The 20,524-nt window shown below is 46.1% G+C and overlaps 1 protein-coding gene across 1 annotated transcript in view; it reads right to left on the bottom strand.

Annotated features, from left to right (window-relative positions):
* Positions 1–20,524, bottom strand: part of LOC116986621 (lymphoid-restricted membrane protein-like) — a 52,069-nt gene that overhangs the window by 8,480 nt on the left and 23,065 nt on the right. Inside the window, exons 12-16 of the mRNA XM_033042200.1 lie at positions 18,088–18,137; positions 14,497–14,547; positions 11,751–11,851; positions 10,266–10,379; positions 3,651–3,755 (exon numbers count right to left, since the gene is read on the bottom strand). Coding sequence (XP_032898091.1) covers positions 3,651–3,755; positions 10,266–10,379; positions 11,751–11,851; positions 14,497–14,547; positions 18,088–18,137 — 421 coding nt within the window. The remainder of the gene's footprint in view (positions 1–3,650; positions 3,756–10,265; positions 10,380–11,750; positions 11,852–14,496; positions 14,548–18,087; positions 18,138–20,524) is intronic.

The following is a 20,524-nucleotide window of genomic DNA, read 5'->3' as shown; positions in this document are numbered from 1 at the left end:
GATTGAGTATAAAAATACGGAGGTCTTGCTGCAGCTGTACACAGTATTAGTGAGACCACATTTGGAATACTGTGTACAGTTCTGGGGTCCATACTTAAGAAAGGATGTACTAGCCCTGGAGGCAGTGCAGCGAAGGTTTACAAGATTAATTCCTGCAATGAGGGGATTGACATATGAGGAAAGGTTAAGTAGGCTGGAACTCTACTCTTTGGAGTTTAGAAGAATGAGAGGCGATCTCATTGAAACATATAAGATCGTGAGGGGCCTTGATCGGGTGGATGCACCGAGGATGTTCCCAATGATCGGGGAAACTAGAACTAGGGGACATAGTCGCAGAATAAGGGGGGGCTCTTTTAAAACTGAGATGAGGAAGAACTTCTTCACCCAGAGGGTGGTTAATTTATGGAATTCACTGCCCCAGGGAGCAGTGGAAGCAGAAACGTTAAATATATTTAAGTCTAAAATAGATGGTTTTTTAGCGGCCAAGGGGATAAGGGGCTACGGGGAGAGGGCAGGGATATGGACCTAGGTATGGTTAGTATAGTAAGACCTGAGTGATCTCCTGGACAAGTGTCGATCGCCTGGATTGGGGTCGGAGAGGAATTTCCCGGATTTTTTTCCCGAATTGGACCTGGGTTTTTATCCGGTTTTTTGCCTCCCCCAGGAGATCACGCGGTTCTTGGGGTGGAGAGGGGTGATAGCGGTATAAAGGGGAGGGTAGTGTCTTGTGTTCTGTGTCTTGTGTCTACTGTTTGTGGGTAAGTGTGTCTGTTTAGTGTTCAGCCATGAGCGAATGGCGGTGCGGGCTCGACGGACCTGGTGGTCTACTCTCGCACCTACTTTCTATGTTTCTATGTTTTTAACTCTTCAATCCTTATGTGCTTTATTGATGCTTCCAAAACCTTTGACCGTGTTAATCACAGAAAGCTGTTTGGTAAAATGAGTCAAAGAGGGGTGCCTGAATACATTGTTAGAATTCTGGCCTACTGGTATGCCCACCAGACTATGCAAATAAAATGGGGCAATAGGGTCTCAGCCCTATTTGGGGTTAGCAATGGTGTTAGACAAGGGGGAATTTTGTCCCCAATCCTTTTTAATCTATATATTGATGATCTGTCTAAACAATTGAAAGCCTGTAACACTGGGTGCGTGATTGGTAATATTTTATTGAACCATATTATGTATGCAGATGATCTTGTGGTCTTTAGTCCATCTAGCGCTGGTCTCCAGCAGCTCCTTACTATATGTTCTGTGTATGGTGTGGAACATGACAATAAATATAATGCTAGTAAGAGTGCTGTTATGGTCTGTAGAACCAAAGAGGATAAATGCCTAAAATATCCTGTTTTTAAATTGTCTGACAACAATCTTAGTGTCTGTAATAAGATAAAATATCTAGGGCATATTATTACAGAACAAATGACAGATGATGAGGATATTTATAGGCAACGACGCATGCTGTATGTACAGGCAAATATCCTCTTGCGTAAATTTGGTGCGTGTGCAGATGTGGTGAAGATGTCGCTATTTAGAGCATACTGCACACCCCTCTACACTGCGCACCTGTGGTCGAACTATTTAAAGACAAGTATGCAGAGACTAAAGGTGGCATATAACGATGCCATGAGAACACTGCTAAGGCAACCTAGATGGTGTAGTGCCAGTAATATGTTTGTGGCTGCAGGAGTCAGTACTTTAGAAGCTATCCTAAGACACCACATGTATAAATTCATTTGCAGGATAAATGACTCTAAAAATGTGCTTATTGTGGCCTTGACAAACATAAGGGTCAGCACTACACGCTACGAATCCCAGCTGTGGAGACACTGGTATCGTTGTCTCGTTGTAGGACATTGATCATCTTTTAATCTGGATTTTTAACTTAAGTATTGTGGGTTTTTGTTAAATATAAATTATGATGTTTTTATGTGATATACCATGATTTTATATATATTTATGATATTTGATATGCAATGCATTTTTAATGTAATGTTGCCCCTTGTCTGGACCTTGAGTCCGTAATAAAGGTTATTATTATATCATTGAAAATCTGCAGGATTCAGTACAGGTGGGTTTGGGTCTGTCGCTGTATAACACTGGGGTACAGTACCGGTAGGGATGGGTCTGTCATTGTATAATCTTAGGGTAGAGTACAGGGCTCATGTTGTCGACCTCTTCGCGGTGAGTCCTGTCAACTGACCTCAGTCAGGCGAACGACATCCATCAAAGGCAGCAGCAGGAATAATGTAACCTCAGTCACCGCAGTTTGCAGCTGTCACTAATGCAACCACAGTCGCCGCGGCTTGGCGCCAACCCGGAGCGTGCGCCCTTTTTAGGGCAGGCACCTACGGATGACATCACCCTGCTGCAGCTGAATGCGGAAGGCCTAACTGGCTACAGCTCCTGGAGGGCGTTATATAACTTCAGCTGCCTCAAACGCAAGCAGAGGAAGAAGGGGAGAGTACCCGTGGGGATGGGTTAGTTGCTGTATAACACTGGGGTACAGTACCGGTGGGGACAGGCCTGTCACTAATGTTATTAATGTTTAGTGTTTTCTGAGGCATTCGTAACTGTCACTGTATGTCATGTTGTTACTTGTGGGCGGAGCACCAAGGCAAACTCCTTGTATGTGATACTTGGCCAATAAACTAACTTACTTACTTTACTTACTATATAACTTTGGGGTACAGTATTGGTGGGGACGGGTCTGTCACTTTATAACAATGCGGTACACCACAGATTGGGGCCGGTTTACTGCTGTACAACACTGGGGTAGAGTACCGGTGGACACAGGCCTATCACTGTAACATCTAGGGATACCGCAGTGATAAGCACAGGTCTGACACTGTCTGACAGAAGGGTAGAATAATGTGTAGGAAGGATCTGCAGTAGGGTAGCGTTAGTGTGCGGGGATCGCTGGTCGGCACGGACTCCGTGATCCGATGGCCGTGTTTCCGCTCTGTCTAATCTAAAACAAATCTAAACAATGGTACTTGACCAGAAGTTCCAAGTGGATAAATGTAGACACAAGGAACAGTAGGTTGTGATCTACAAAATAAGACATAACATGCACCTTCCACCTATAGCCCTTTCACATTCCCGCCTCTTCTCTCCTTGGCTTATGGGCCTTGTGCTCTTTTCATCTCTGGCCTTCGTTCACCCATCTGCCAATTAAATCTCCTCTCACCTGGTATCCAACTATCACTCTCTAGACCCTGTCCTGCCCCCACCTCTTCTCCAGCTTTCTCCTCCCTATTACAATTAGGCTAAAGGGTCCAGAATCGAAACGTCATCTGTCCATCTCTTCCACAGACGCTGCCTAACCCGCTGAGTTACTCCAGGCTTCATATTATGTTTCCAAATGGTTCAGAACAGTGGGTCTTGAGGATCGGTGGAGCCGGAGAGCTGTAGGATGAAGGGTCCCGACCTGAAATGTCACCCATCCCTTTTTCTCCAGAGAGGCCACCTGACCCGCTGAGTTACTCCAGCGTTTTGTGTCTATCTTTGGTTCATAATAGCCCCAGGACTTTCTCCCTCTCCTTGGGTTGACCCCCGTCATACCCAGGTAGTTGCTCAATTGTTGGAACGGGCATTCTTCCCCTGAGGAATGTGTCGTTATTCCACACAAATGCATGAAGCATCATGCCTACCTCTGGACCGAGCTTTCTGGAGTATCTGATGACGGCGTGGAGGTTTCTTCTAGACTAGTAGATTTGCAGATTGCAATTTCTTCCAAACCTCTCCTTTTGTGCGACCTAGAAAGTTGAAAAGAGTTTACTACGGACAATATTGATGAATGTGAATTTCATTTTGTTTATGGTCTCGTGTACCCAGGTACAGTGAAAAGCTTTTTGTTGCAGGCTATCCAGTCAGTGGAAAGATTGGACATGATGGGGCGCTGTCCTGTGCATGGCTGCCCAGCCAGCAGCTGTCTGTCTTTTCATCGTTTTATTTTTATTTTTAGTTAGTTAAAGTGTTTTGTTTGGAGGTCTAGGCTTTTTTATGTGGGGGGTGGGTGGGGGGGGGGGTAAGGGGGAAACTACTTTTCAGGGTCCCTACCTGGTCGGAGAGGCAGTTTTTCTCCGGGCTGCAGCTTCGACCAGCGGGCCTGGAGCGGCGTTTCCTGTCGGGGACCGCCCAGAACTTCGGCTTCGGCGGCGGCACAGCGCTGGAGCGCTATCGTGGAGCGGGCGATGCCTTGCCCGGGTCGCCGCGCTGGAGCTCCGGTGAGCTGAAGAACCGCCGGGAACAACATCATGGAGCTGCGGGTCTGCGGAGCGGCCAGCTGCGGGCGGCGGCGCCGAACTTTACACTGGGAGCCTGGGATCTCGCGACGAGATCGCCAGTAGTGGAGCTCCAACCAGCGCGGCCTTGTCGGCTTCGGAAGCCGCGGCCTCCAGTACGGAAGCGGCCATTCCAGGTGTCCCAAGCCGCGAAGAGGACTCTCCCAACGCCGGAGCACCACCACCCGGCGAGAACGGCCTGGAACATCGGGCCTCCGTAGAGGCAACTGTGGAGGCCTCAATAGGCCCGACTATGGGTGAACTGGGGTTGGGGACTGGACTTTGTGCCTTCCCTCATAGAAACATAGAAACATAGAAAGTAGGTGCGAGAGTAGACCACCAGGTCCGTCGAGCCCGCACCGCCATTCGCTCATGGCTGAACACTAAACAGACACACTTACCCACAAACAGTAGACACAAGACACAGAACACAAGACACTACCCTCCCCTTTATACCGCTATCACCCCTCTCCACCCCAAAAACCTCGTGATCTCCTGGGGGAGGCAAAAAACCGGATAAAAACCCAGGTCCAATTCGGGAAAAAAATCCGGGAAATTCCTCTCCGACCCCAATCTAGGCGATCGACACTTGTCCAGGAGATCACTCAGGTCTTACTATACTAACCATACCTAGGTTCATATCCCTGCCCTCTCCCCGTAGCCCCTTATCCCCTTGGCAGCTAAAAATCCATCTATTTTAGTCTTAAATATATTTAAAGTTTCTGCTTCCACTGCTCCCTGGGGCAGTGAATTCCATAAATTAACCACCCTCTGGGTGAAGAAGTTCTTCCTCATCTCAGTTTTAAAAGAGCCCCCCCTTATTCTGCAACTATGTCCCCTAGTTCTAGTTTCCCCGATCATTGGGAACATCCTCGGTGCATCCACCCGATCAAGGCCCCTCACGATCTTATATGTTTCAATGAGATCGCCTCTCATTCTTCTAAACTCCAAAGAGTAGAGTTCCAGCCTACTTAACCTTTCCTCATATGTCAATCCCCTCATTGCAGGAATTAATCTTGTAAACCTTCGCTGCACTGCCTCCAGGGCTAGTACATCCTTTCTTAAGTATGGACCCCAGAACTGTACACAGTATTCCAAATGTGGTCTCACTAATACTGTGTACAGCTGCAGCAAGACCTCCGTGTTTTTATACTCAATCCCCCTAGCAATAAAGGCCAAAACTCCATTGGCCTTCCTGATTGCTTGCTGCACCTGCATACTAACTTTTAGTGATTCATGTACTAATACCCCTAGATCCCTTTGCGTTGCATTACAACGCAGCTCCTCCTCATTTAGAAAATAACTTGCCCTATCATTTTTTTTCCCAAAGTGAATGACTTCACATTTATTAGTATTAAACTTCATCTGCCAAGTTGTTGCCCACTCACCTAGCTTATCTATATCCTTTTGCAGACTCTTCCTATCCTCCTCATCCCCTACTTTTCCTCCCATTTTTGTATCATCCGCAAATTTTGATATATTACACTTGGTTCCCTCCTCCAAATCATTTATATAAATTGTGAACAACTGGGGTCCCAGCACCGACCCTTGCGGAACCCCGCTAGTTACCGGTTGCCATCCCGAGTATGAACCATTTATCCCCACTCTCTGCTTCCTATTTGTTAGCCAATCCTCTACCCATGCTAATATATTACCCCCAATTCCATAATTTTTTATTTTTAGCAATAGTCTCTTATGTGGCACCTTGTCAAAAGCCTTTTGGAAGTCCAAGTATACCACATCCACCGGTTCCCCTTTATCCACCCGGGTTGTTACTTCCTCAAAGAATTCGAGCAAATTCGTTAAACAGGACTTCCCCTTCACAAAACCATGCTGGTTCTGTCCGATGAAGTCATGTTTATCCAAGTGCCCCGTTAGTGTTTCTTTAATAATTGTCTCTAACATTTTACCCACCACCGATGTTAGACTAACCGGTCTATAGTTACCCGCTTTCTGTTTACTTCCTTTTTTAAATATAGGTGTTACATTGGCCATTTTCCAATCCACTGGGACCGTTCCTGCCTCCAGGGAGTTTTGGAAAATTATCACCAATGCATCCACAATCCCCACCGCTATCTCCCTCAAGACCCTTGGATGTAATCCATCAGGCCCAGGGGATTTATCCTCCTTCAGTCTCATTAATTTCCCTAATACCACCTCCTTGGTGATCTTAATAGTATTTAGCTCCTCCATTCCTACCGCCCCCTGTTTATCCAACGTTGGAATATTTTTTGTGTCTTCTATGGTGAAGACTGATACAAAATACTCGTTTAATGCCTTTGCCATTTCCATGTTCCCCACCAACAACTCTCCAGTCTCACCCTCCAATGGACCAACGTTCACCTTAGCCACCCTTTTTCTTTTTATATAGCTATAAAAACTCTTACTATTAGTTTTTATGTTGTTTGCTAAATTCCTTTCATAGTCTATTTTCCCCGTCTTAATTAATCTCTTAGTTATTTTTTGCTGACCTTTAAATGCTTCCCAATCCTCTACCCTCCCACTATCTCTGGCTACCTTATATGCCCTTGCCTTCAGCCGAATACTATCCTTTATAGTTTTACTGAGCCATGGCTGACTGTTCTTACCCTTACCCCTTTTTTTCTTCATAGGAATAAATTTTTCTTGAAGGTTATACAGTAGACCCTTAAACGTACACCACTGCTCATGTACCGTCTTATTCTTGAGTCTGCTATCCCAGTCAACTTTGATCAGCTCAGTCCTCATACCTTCATAATCCCCCTTATTTAGACTAAGCACCCTAGCCTGAGTTTCAACCTGCTCCCCTTCTATTTGAATATGGAATTCGACCATATTGTGGTCACTTGTTCCCAACGAGTCCCTAACTATGACATTTTTAATTAATCCTGCTTCATTACACAGGACCAGATCCAAGATTGCCTCCCCCCTTGTCGGTTCTGTGACATACTGTTCTAGGAACCCGTCTCTAATACATTCTATAAACTCTTCCTCTAGTCTACCCTGCCCAGTTTGGTTTGCCCAATTAATATGAAAATTGAAGTCCCCCATGATTACAGCAGTTCCCTTTTTACATGCGTCAACTATTTGCAGATTTATGTTCTGACTAACAGCGTCACAGCTATTTGGAGGTCTATAAATTACACCCACTAGTGTTTTTTTCCCCTTGTTATTCTCTATCTGTACCCAAGCTGTTTCACTATCCTGATCCTTCAACGCAATATCCTTCCTCTCTATTGCCGTTATTCCCTCCCTTATTAAAAGGGCCACCCCTCCTCCCTTTCTTTCCTGTCTATCTTTCCTAATTGTCGAGTACCCCTCTATATTTAACTCCCAGTCCTGATCCCCTTGCAGCCATGTCTCCGTAATGGCCACGATATCATAACTATATATACTTAATTGCACCGTTAATTCATTTATCTTATTACGAATACTCCGTGCATTTAGATAAAGCACTTTCAGATGATTTTTACTACCCTTCCTTTCCGTTTTTGCCCCTTTTACATCTAGAGCTTTATCTTCACCCATTATGTCTCCTGTCACATTTTGACTTTCCGCTTCCCCACTGATACCCTGCTCTATATCCTCTACCCCTGCCGTTATTACCCCCCTTGATACCTCCCCCCCGCTACTTAGTTTAAAGACCTCTCTACTGCCCTAGTTATATGATTTGCCAGGACCCCAGTCCCAGCACCGTTCAGGTGAAGTCCGTCCTTACAGAACAGATCCCCCCTGTCCCAGTACTGGTGCCAGTGGCCCAAGAAACCAAACCCATTATTCCCACACCAGTCTTTGAGCCACGCATTCAGCTTTTTAATTTTACGTACCCTCGCCGATTTGGCCCGTGGCTCAGGTAGCAATCCGGAGATCAGTACCCTCGAGGTTCTGCTTTTTAATTTATTCCATAACTGCTCAAACTCCTTCAGCAGATCCTCCTTCCTCGTCCTTCCTATGTCATTGGTCCCCACATGGACCACGACCACTGGATCCTCCCCCTCCCACTGCAAATTTCTCTCCAGCATCGCAGAGATATCCTTAACCCTAGCACCGGGTAGGCAACACAGCCTTCGGGACATGTTCTGCTGGCCGCAGAGAACCTTATCTACCCCCCGAATAATACTATCCCCTATCACTACGGCATTTCTTCTAACTCCCCCCTCTTGAATGGCCCCTCATAATTGGAACCATTGTGGGGGGATGTTTATTATGTTCTAAAACTCTTATTAATGTTATGTCGGTTCTTTCTTTATGTGCTGCAAAATGGCAATAAGCATTTCACTACACCTAGTGTGTATGTGACTAATAAAATACCTTTGACCTTTGATTACAATTGAGCTGTCCATAGTATACAGATACAGGATAAAGGGAATAATGTTTAGTGCAAGATAAAGTCTGATTAAAGATAGTCTAAAGGGGCTGTCCCACTTGGGCAACATAATTGGCAAGTTTAGAAGAGTTTTGGAGAGTTTGAAAACATGACATGTTGAAGACCTCCATCGACTATGTAGAAGACTAGCTACGACTAGCTACGACTAACTTCGGGAAAATTGGACACCGAATAGTAGAGAGAGAAGGCGACCTCCTTTGATTTCCTTTGACCTCCCTTCAACCTCCCTTTGACTAGGATGAAGACTATCTACGACTACCTTCGACTACCGTCGATTACCTACGACTAACATGCCGAACTACTACGACCTACTACGACTAAACCAACGAGCAAAAAAAGTATCGATTTTTTCCACGGCGACCTTTTTTTACTCGCGGGCATTTTTTAACATATTGAAAAAGACGCCGCGATCTAGCTGAGGCCTCGAGTGCGCGGAGACCACTCTCGAGCATGAAGGAGAGTTACGAAGACCTCCTTCGACCTCATGTCGACCATGCTGCGAGTATGAGTCGAGGGCAAACTCGCCAGAACTCGCGGATTAGGTTGCCCAAGTGGGCCTGAAGGATCTCCAGTGAGGACGCTCTCTAGTTAGTAGGGTGGTTCAGTTGCCTGATAACAGTTAAATCCAAGGAAAAGGAACATTAATTGGCCAGAGGAAGCAGCAAACCGGAGGACTGGGAGAAATTTTGAATTCGACAAAGGAGGACAAAGGCGTTAATTAAGGGGCAGAGAAAAGGGCACGAAAGAAAGCTTGCGGGGAATATAAAAACTGACTGTAAAAGCTTCTTTAGATTTGTAAAAAGGAAAAGATTAGTGAAGACAAAGATAGGTCCGTTACAATCAGAGACAGGTGTAGTTATAATGGGAAACAAAGAAATGGCAGAACAATTAAACAAGTACTTTGGTTCTGTCTTCACTAAGGAAGACACAAACAATCTCCCAGAAATACTAGGGGGCCGAGGATCTAGTGGGAGGGATGAACTGAAGGGAACCCACATTAGTCAGGAAATGGTGTTAGGTAAACTGTTGGAACCGAAGGCAGATAAATCCCCAGGACCTGATGGTCTGCATCCCAATGTTCTCTCGACTCTGGATTGAGTTCCTGTGGACTGGAGGGAAAGAAAGTTTTAAGAAAGGAGGATGAGAGAAAACGGGGAATTATAGACCAGTTAGCTTTAGTGGGGAAGATGCTTGAGTCGATTGTTAAAGATGTTATAGTGGCGCATTTGGAAAGCAGTGGGAGGATTGGTCAAAGTCAGCATGGATTTATGAAGGAGAAATCATGCTTGACTAATCTTTTGGATTTTTTGAGGATGAAACAAGTAGAATGGATAAGGGAGGGCCAGTGGATGTGGTGCATCTAGATGCTTGTTCTGTCTGAAGAAGCGTCTCAACCCGAAACATCATCCATTCCTTCTCCCCAGAGACGCTGGCCATCCCGCTGAGTAATTCCAGCATGTTGTATCTATCGAAGTGGATGAGAAGTTCACTCATTGACAACACCACCCAGAGCCGATCAATGACAAAACATATTAACCAGCCTTATGAGAATCCACCATGGTCTGTGTATCTAAAGTTTACACAGACCTCCCTTGCTATAAGAAGGGTTGCCTTACCCATCAACAAGGGTGCCTTCATCTTCCTTTTCACTGCTTTCAAGAAGTGGTGTTTGACGGGACAGATTGGAGACTGTGTTCTCAGGTAAATCTTCATGAGGATTCCGCAGTGTACTACAATGCAAGAACAATGGACCATCACCATCACCACCTTAACAACAGTATTTTATTCCAAGGTTGGTCTACCCATCTCACTGCTGCCCCCCTTCACTCTCTTCCAATTCAGCTTCCACCAGATCCCCTTTCACGTCTTCGCTCAGGACAAAGTGTGTCGGACGGAACTGCAGATGCTGGTTTACACTGAGGATAGACACAAAATACTGGAGTAGCTCAGACGTTCAGGCAGCATCTCTGGGGAAAATGAACAGGTGATGTTTCGATTCAGAACCCTTCTTCAGATGCAAAGAAGCCAGACTGAAGAACTCTTCCGACCCAACAAGTCACCTATTCTATTTCTCCAGAGATGCTGCCTGACCCATTGTGAGTAACAGGCAGCATCTATGGAGGGAGTGGGCAGATTATGTTTCAAGTCGGGACTCCTTGTGTACCTCGAGACTATTGGAATTAGGCTATTGAAAAGGTTGTATGCTCCCCGTTGGACTGCAACCTTGTCGTGGTCGGGGAGCTTGTGTGTCTCAGTGACCACTAGAGCTATGCCACCGGGAGATTCGACTCCTGTTAGGGTCTCCCATGCTGAACAGGTGGAAGGGTAGAGGCGAGACGAAGAGCAATCCACTGGTCCTCCAGGTTGGAGGCTGAGCACAGGGCTAACAACCCTGTCTCGTAAAACAAATATGTTACGGACACAGCAACTGATGGACATGATGGACTTCCAGGGCTATCGACAGATAGAATACCAATATTGTAATGTTTTTTAGGGCTATTGGGTTCACATTTGTGTAGTCCACAAAGCAGTAAATAGTGAAGCAATGCAGGAGGTAGAAGACCATTTGCATACTAGATGGAATAAACTAAATCTGTACTGACCCGAATTCAAACGTGGGAGCTCTCTGGTCTTGCCAGATTAACACAACATCTTTGAGTTTAGTTTACTTTAGTTTAGAGACACAGAGCGGAAACAGGCCTTTCGGCCCCTGAGCCCACGCCGACCAGCGATCCCCATTACACTAGCACACACTACACACTAGGGACAATTTACGATTTTTACAGAAGCCAAATTAACCTACAAACTTGTGCGTCTTTGGAGTGTGGGAGGAAACCAAAGCACCCGGAGAAATCCCACGCGGTCACGGGGAGAACGTACAAACACAGTACAGACAGCACCCATAGACAAGATCGAACCCAGGGTCACTGAAGCTGCAAGGCAGCAACTCTACCGCTGCGACACCTTGCCTCTCCAAGTCAGAAGAGAGTTCTAAATCCACCATCACCTTCTCAAGCAATAGCGATAAATTACAGTCTTGTCAGCATTTAGTGAATGAATGAAAATATAAAGAAAATATTCTGGTTAATTCCAAGTATCACCCATCAAGTGGCTGCCCATTCTCCCCGGAGTGTGGTGCTGATTTATGAGCCAATCCAGTCTCTTCTCTGTCAGCCATTTTGGAGTCAGGACAATGGAAAATCTGTCGGAACAGAGACAAGAGAGCAAAAGAGCATTGAAAAGGAAGACAGAAGTATACGGCATAGATAGAGCTAATACAGAGTTAGTAAAAACTATAAAATAAAATTAGAGCTTAATAGTCTACAAACATGGCATTTGCAATAAGATGGATGAGTTGAGAGTGTAGATAGCAACTTTCAATGGTTCATAGAGCCCTGTCCCACTGTACGAGTTCATTCAAGAGCTCTCCCGAGTTTAAAAAAAAATCAAACTTGTGGTAAGCACGTAGAATGTACGTAGCGGGTATGTCGGAGCTTGGGGACGTCGCTTAGCGGCTCGTAACGCTAACAGCAGGTATTCGGGAAATGCGGTAAGCTCGGGAAGACTCGTAAAGATTTTTCAACATGTTGAAAAATGTCCACGAGAGCCACGAGTGCCTGCAAGCGGCCATTACCGTAAATCTCCAAGTTTGAATCAGGGCAAACTCGGGAGAACTCTTGAATGAACTCGTACAGTGGGACAGGGCTAAAAGGCACTTTTTTGTCACATGTAGTAAAGAAAGTAAACTCAATGCCAGCATTTATTTCACGACGGCTTGTATACAAAAACAGGGATGTAATGCTGAGGCTCTATAAGGCGCTGGTCAGGCCGCATTTGGACTACTGTGAGCAATTGTGGGCACCATATTTGAGGAAGGATGTGCTGGCTCTGGGGAGGGTCCAGAGGAGGTTTACAGGAATGATCCCAGGAATGAGAGGGTTGACGTATGATGAGCATTTGTTGGCACTGGGCCTGTACTCGCTGGAGTTTAGTAGAATGGGGAGGGACCTCATTGAAACGTACAGAATAGTGAAGGGCCTTGATAGAGTGGATGTGGAGAGGATGTTTCCACTAGTGGGAGAGTCTCGGACCAGAGGTCATAGCCTCAGAATTAAAGGACATTATTTTAGGAAGGAGATGAGAAGGAATTTCTTTAGTCAGAGGGTGGTGAATCTGTGGACTTCTTTGCCACAGAAGGCTGTGGAGGCAAAGTCAGTGGACATTTTTAAGGCAGAGATAGATAGATTCTTGATTAGTACCGGTGTCAGAGGTTATGGGGAGAAGACAGGAGAATGGGGTTAGGAAGGAGAGATTGATCAGCCATGATTGAATGGCAGAGTAGACTTGATGGGCTGAATGGCCTAATTCTACTCCTATCACTTATGACCTTATGCACAAAACACAGTGAAATTGTTTCTCGCGTTGCCATATTTGGCGCTATTTCCAAAGTCCTGTCCACCCGGGGAGGTGGCCAGCCATAAAAACAGCCAACATCAGCAAGGGTCCCCACCACCCTGGGCACGCTCTCATTTCCTCCTGCCATCGGGTAGAAGGTACAGGAGTCTGAAAACCGTGTCCTCCAGGTTCAGGAAAAGCTTCTCCCCAACGGCCATCAGGCTCTTGAACACTACAGACACCAACTACGAACTATCTTCGTTGCACGAGGGACTTCGAACTTTTGCCGTGCACCAATATATATTTTTAATTCATTGACATTTTTTTTTGTTTATTCTGTTATCTATGAGTACCGTGTTTGCAAACCTAAGATAGACACAAAATGCTGGAGTAACTCAGCGGGACAGACAGGAATGGGTGGCATTTTGGGTCGAGACACTGCTTCAGATCTGTTTACAACCTGTTGTGCCGCTGACAATAAGAATGTCATTGTTCCATTTTCGATACATATGACAATCCAACACTCTTGACTCTCGACTTCTCCTGCGCCTTTGCATCAACTTCCCTATCCCTTGTCTGCTGTTTAAGCAAACACCAACAGCTTCAGCAACCCTCATCTCCCCTCTCCCATCAGTCAAGAGGTACAGAAGTGTGAAAGCACACACCTCCAGATTCAGGGTAGACAAAAATGCTGGAGAAACTCAGCGGGTGGGGCAGCATCTATGGAGCGAAGGAATAGGTGACGTTTCGGGTCGAGACCCTTCTTCAGACTGATGTGGGGATGGAGGAGGAACGGGAAGAAGAAAGGAAGAGGCAGAGACAGTAGGCTGTGGGAGAGCTGGGGAGGGGAGGGGAAGGAGGGAGAAAGCAAGGACTACCTGAAATTGGAAAAGTCAATGTTCATACTGCTGCGGTGTAAACTGCCCAAATCCACCAGATTCAGGGGCAGTTTCTTCCCAGCTGCTATCAGGCAACTGAACCATCCTGTCACCAACTAGAGAGCAGTCCTGAGTTACAATCTAACTCTTTGGAGACCCATGGACTATCTTCAATCAGACTTTACTAGACTTTATCTTACGCTCAACGTTATTCCCTTTATCATGTATCTGTACACTGTAGATGGCTCGATTGTAATCATGTATCGTCTTTCTGCTGACCGGTTAGCACATATCAACACCTTTTCACTGTGCCTCGGTATATGTGATGCTGAACTAAATTAAACTGATCGAAAAGTTGTCACCAACCCACGCAAGAACCCAACTTCGGTGTTCGCGAGGATTCGCCGCGCATTCCACCATGAACCGTACCTAAATCTTGCACCAAGAGACGAAAGCCAGGCCTCCTGTGTCCAAAGCTAAAGCAAAAACTATTTGCTAATGTAAACCACCGAGGCAGTGTTTTTAAAATAATATGAAGAAGTCACTTACACTCGTTAAGAGACTGTACACTGACCTTCAGCTGCTTGGGGATCACAGCAATGCTCACTCTTCTACGGGCTGTGCTCTGGTGGGCAAGAACAAGGGAACAGTGTCACTGTCAGTGTCAGATTCAAACCAGATAGTTACATGATATGCAAGACAATCAAATTCACCATTCCTGTGCCCTTTGCTAAATAAATCCAGGTCATTTCAGAGAAGATACTTAAACAATGGCCATAATCTTGTCTTGGGGTCAAGGAAAGAGCGTTCACGTCGCGGCCCTGTTTCCACCAACCTTTCCACCATCACGCACAAGAAGCACAAGAAGCGACATGTGCAGATGCCGAGAAGTGTATTCAGCTCTGACTGATCTTGTCCGTGGACTCGATAAGAAGAATTTCGACTTGCTCCGAGGCTGCGCCGTTTATCCACTATCTGTAAAATTATAGTGTATGGCGGCACCGTAGCGCAGCTGCTGCCACGCAGCGCCAGAGACACGGGTTCGATCCTGACTACGGGTGCTGTCTGTACGGGTTCGATCCTGACTACGGGTGCTGTCTGTACGGAGTTTGTACATTCTCCCTGTTTCCTCTCACATTCCAAAGACAGGTTAATTGGCTTCAGTAAATTGTTCCCAGCGTGTAGGGATAGAACTAGCCTATTAACCGGCAAAGCCTGCACATCCTTGGAGTGTGGGAGGAAACAGGAGCGCCTGGAGAGCACCCACGCTCGCGGTCATGGGAGGAACGTGCAAACACCACACAGACAGCACCCGTAGTCAGGATTGAACTCGGGGTCTCTGGCGCTGCGAGGCATCAACTCTACCGCTGCGCCACCGTGCCCGCTCCTTTCTTATTTTCCCTTTTTTGGCAAGAGTTTTGTGAAACTGGAATGGGATTTGTTGGGGGATGTGAGCCATCTCCGTGTATCCTTGTGGCAGAGGTTGGTGTTGGACCTCGTTGATTCCTTGACGGAACTCCGATACGGAGAAGTTGGAAAAGACAATGAGCCTGTCTCCAGCAAGTTTATCCTCCTTCGTTCTTTTAATGAAAACATCGGTTTGTCTTTCGACCAAGTCTGGACTAAGGTTACTATTTATAAAGGAATCAATGTGGAACTGCCTGCAAATATTTCATACAAAAACAGAGCCAGGAAACTTTGATCTCACCAGGGATCTATTTACATACAAATCCAAGCTCCAGGAACAGTATTAACAGGTAAGTCAACAGTGCCTGGACTGTGTGACGTCAATAGACATTTTAGTTTAGATTAGAGATACAGCGCAGAAACAGGCCCCTTTATCCCACCGAGTCCGCGCCGACCAGCGATCCCCGCATACACACAATCCTACACACACTAGGGACAATTTACAATTATACCAAGACAATGAGCTTACAAACCTGTATGTCTTTGGAGTGTGGGAGGAAACCGAAGATCCCGGAGAAAACCCACACAGGTCACGGGGAGGACGTACAAACTCTGTACAGACGGCTCCCGTGGTTAGGATTCAACGGGTGGTACTCGCTAGAATTTCGGTTTGTACTCGCTAGAATTTAGAAGATTGAGGGAGGATCTTATAGAAACTTACAAAATTCTTAAGGGGAAGTCTTTTAGGACCGAGATGAGTAAAACATTTTTCACAGAGAGTGGTGAATCTGTGGAATTCTCTGCCACAGAAGGTAGTTGAGGCCAGTTCATTGGCTATATTTAAGAGGGAGTTAGATGTGGCCCTTGTGGCTAAAGGGATCAGGGGGTATGGAGAGAAGGCAGGTACGGGATACTGAGTTGGATGATCAGCCATGATCATATTGAATGGCGGTGCAGGCTCGAAGGGCCGAATGGCCTCTACTCCTGCACCTATTTTCTATGTTTCTATGAACAGCCCTGCTGCTGGGCCACTGTGCCGCCTTGACTCTATTTCCCCAGGGATGGAACTATCAAATACTAGTAGGCGTAGAGCTGTAAGATGAGAGGGTCAATGTTTCAAGGAGATGTGGGGGGCAGTCTTTTTTTTTTAAAAGGGTGGTGAGTGCCTGGAACTCGCTGCCAGGGGTGGTGGTGGAGGCAGGTAATAGTGGCATGTAAGAAACGTTTAGATAGGCACATGATATGCAGGGAATGGGGCGATATGGATTCTGTGCAGGCAGATAAGAGTTAGTCTTGGCATCAAGTTCAGCACTGGCATGGCGGGCCGAAGGGCCTGTTCTTGTGCTGTACTGTTCTATGTTCGAGTCTGAAGAAGGGTCACGACCCTGAAACGTCACCCATTCCTTCGCTACACATTTGCTGCTTGTCCCGCTGAGTTACTCCAGCTTTTTGCGTCGATGTTCTATCTTCTATGGATTAAAATGGTGGGTAGAGTAATTTAGGTTGCAACCCCTTTGACACTAAACTCAGACAACAGGCCAGCAAGTCAAGGAGTTTTATAGAATGAATATGAAGCAACAAGGAGAATGGCTTCTCCATTATGTGTTGCTTTTTCTTAGCCCTCTTTACAAGGGATGTAATGCCGAGGCTTTATAAGGTGCTGGCCAGACTACATTTGGAGTATTGTGAGCAGATTTGGTCCAGATATCTGAGGAAGGATGTGCTGGTATTGGATAGGGTCCAGAGGAGGTTTACGAGAATGATGCCGGGGATGATCGGGTTAACATATGATGAGCGTTCGACAGCTCTGAGCCTGCAATCACTGGAGTTTAGAAGAATAAGGGAGGACCTCATTGAAATATAGCGAATAGTGAAAGGCTTGGATCAAGTGGATGTGGAGAGGATGTTTCCACTAATGGGAGAGTTTAGGACCAGAGGGTACATAATGAAAGGACGCAACTTTAGCAGGGAGATGAGAAGGAAGTTATTTAGTCACAGGGTGATTCAGGGTGAATCTGTGGAATTCATTGCCACAGACGGCTGTGGAGGCCAAGTCAATGGATATTTATAAGGCGGAGATTGATAGATTCTTGATTAGTATGGGTGTTAGGGGTTGTGGGGAGAGGGCAGGAGAATGGGGTTGAGAGGGAAAGATAGATCAATCATGACTGAATGTCAGAGTAGACTCGGTGGGCAGGCTGGCCTAATTCTGCTCCTCTTCTTAGGCCCCCTTCGGTTGTGGCTGACCATGGGTGTCTCCAGGGCTGGAGGACGCCTGTGCGTGACTTTGTTTAACGTGGGGAGACTGGTGCACAGACAGCCACCCCACGATCCTTGACAGATCTGGGTCAGGATCCAGTGGCATGGAGTCAAAGACGACCGGAGACCCTTTTCTGCTGCAGCCTTCATCCGCCTTCCCAGCCCTTGTGACGCTCCACTGAGGTCAGCCATCATCCTCCGCCTGTTCCACCGTTGAGGTCTTGGTTGGATTGCTCTTTGTCAGAGACCTCCCCCCTCGACCTTACCGCCATGGGTGACCCTACCAGGAGCATAGCTCCAGACGGCATCGCTCTCAGGATCTCAGGACCACACATGCTTCTCCACCACGACAAGGTGACAATCCACGGACATTGTCCTATGATCCACGGATTCTGCTCCTATGACATGAATTTATGAACTTACGAGATGTGATATCTACTCCTAAGTTTGCAACATTTAAGAAACCTTCGCTTGCAGTTTTCACTCGGTGCCGGTTTACCTGATGTATCGCTCTCATCATTTGATGCTTATTTCGAAAGTCCACGTCATCTGCAAACGAAAAGTATTTTACAACATTTAGAAAGGTTCATGTCTTGGCTAACAAAGTTGAACCAAACCACTGGTGTTCTGCAGCTGTGGAGGTTTATTGCGAAGAATGCAAGGGGGTCATGTTTGTAGTATAGGGTTAAGATGCGTATCTAAGATGTGTCTAACAATACCATACCATACCATGGAACTTTATTCATCCCCGGAGGGAAATTGGTCTGCCAACAGGCGGTGCTGGCTCGAAGGGCCGAATGGCCTCCTCCTGCACCTATTGTCTATTGTCTATTGTCTGTCACAACACACAGCAATGTGCACGAAAACTTAATAATACCAATAATAAATCCTTTATTTCGGACAAACTAAAAAATAAAAAGCAAATATGACACAGCATACAAAAAAAGCAAAACAAGAATATGTATAAAGTGTCATAAATTAAAATTAAAAGAAAAGTGAAAAAAAACAAAAAACCGGCAAGCGACTGTTGGCGGGCTGCCGTGTGCACAGGGCCGTAACCGGAACAAATCTGCCCCAGCCGGCTGCCCGTCCCTTTTCCGGGGTTATGTCCGTGCCCGGGTGGTGTTAGAGAGGGACTATGTGCTGTCCACGGGCGCCCTGAGGGATTTCCGGGACCGCTGGGCACCGCGGGGGGTTGAATGCATCTTTCACAAGGATTGTAACATAGTTTATTTAGTATATTTGTTTGTCTTGTATTATGCTGGTGGGTTCTGTTTTTTTTTATTGTATTGTAAATATTATTTTGAATAATTGAATAAATATTTTGATTTAAAAATAAACCGGAGCAAACAAACAAACCAACAAAGGTTTATCCCCTGGGCAGAGGATTCTAAAACTAGAGTCCCTCTCCCCTCTCCCCCACACCGGGTTCCCCTTTGTCCTTCCCCGTCCTTCATGGCGGTCCCCCCCCACGCTGGTTCCCCATTGTCTTCCCTTCCCCCCCCCCCCAAGTGCTTTCGTACAGTGATACTCGCACTGACCTCAAAGCAAAAATGAGTTTCACTGAACCTCGGGTCATGTGACAGATAAAGTACCACTGTAACCAACAAGAGTTCAGAACTCCACTGAATTTTGAAACATGAGGCCAAGATGGCGGCCAACCCAGGGGACTATTTGCGCGCTAGCCACAGAAGCAGATCTACAAGCACATCTTACTATCACTCCACACTCTTTAATCTCCACTCCTGCAGCAACATTTCTTACTTTAACGATGATATTCTTAAACTCCAACTTTCTTTCATCAGACTTCACTGGCTTTACCTTGCACTAAACAATATTCCCTTATTTAGAGATGAAGCACAGAAACAGGCCCTTCGGCCCACAGTGTCCACGCTGACCCGTTCACACTAGTTATCCCGCTTTCATGTACACTCTCTACGCACCAGCGACAATTTTTACGGGGGACAATTAACCTACAAACCCGCATGTCTTTGGAATGTGTGACCCTCCGACTATCTTTGATCGGACTATACTGGCTTCACCTTGCACTAAACATGTATCATGTATCTGTACACTGTAAATGGCTCGATTGTAATCATGTACTGTCTTTCCACTAACTGGTTGGCAGGCAACAACAGCTTTTCACTGTACCTCGATACACGTGACAATAAACTAAAGTAAACTGAAATTGAAACTGAAACCTGCGTGTCGATACTGTCCTGAGCTCCAGTTAGCGTGAGCCTTTCTCTGAAGTGGCCAAATTCACCACCCTGTATTGTATACTGTTGGAGAATAAAATGGGAGTGATATAGAATTGTGTGCTTGATGTCAACATGCATTTGGTGGGCCGAAGGGTCTGTTTTTGTGTTCTACGATTCTGTTACAAATCTGAGAATAGACTTATTTAAAAGTTTAGTTTAGTTTATTGTCACTGTGCAGATATACACTGCGGACAATTATCTTATCCAAAGCCAATTAACCCGGATTGCGGGAGTAAACTGGAGCACTCGGAGAAAACCCACGCGGTCACAGGGAGAACGTCCAAACACTGTACGGACAGCACCTGCAGTCAGGATTGAACTCGGGTCCCTGGCAGTGTAAGACAGCAACTCTACCGCTGCGCCACCATGCGTGCCACCCTTGTTTAATCCTTGAACTATGCTCCAGTTTTGTAGGTTAGCTTCAGATAGTCTTGGCACGTCCTGGTACCTTGATGCTCTTGGAATCATAGTCATACACCATGGAAACAGGCCCTGCAGCCCAATCTTTCCACGTTGACCAAGAAGCCCCATCTACGCTAATCCCACCTGCTTGCATTTGACTTTAACTGTTCTAGCAACAACTGGAGAACAGATTGGAGGATTTTACTGGACTTTACCTGGTACTAAGCGTTATTCCCTTTATCGTGCATCTACACATTGTGAATGGCTCGGTTG

Source organism: Amblyraja radiata, chromosome 24 (assembly GCF_010909765.2).
Source record: "Amblyraja radiata isolate CabotCenter1 chromosome 24, sAmbRad1.1.pri, whole genome shotgun sequence".
NCBI lineage: Eukaryota > Metazoa > Chordata > Chondrichthyes > Rajiformes > Rajidae > Amblyraja > Amblyraja radiata.
This window is presented reverse-complemented; position numbering and strand designations above follow the sequence as displayed.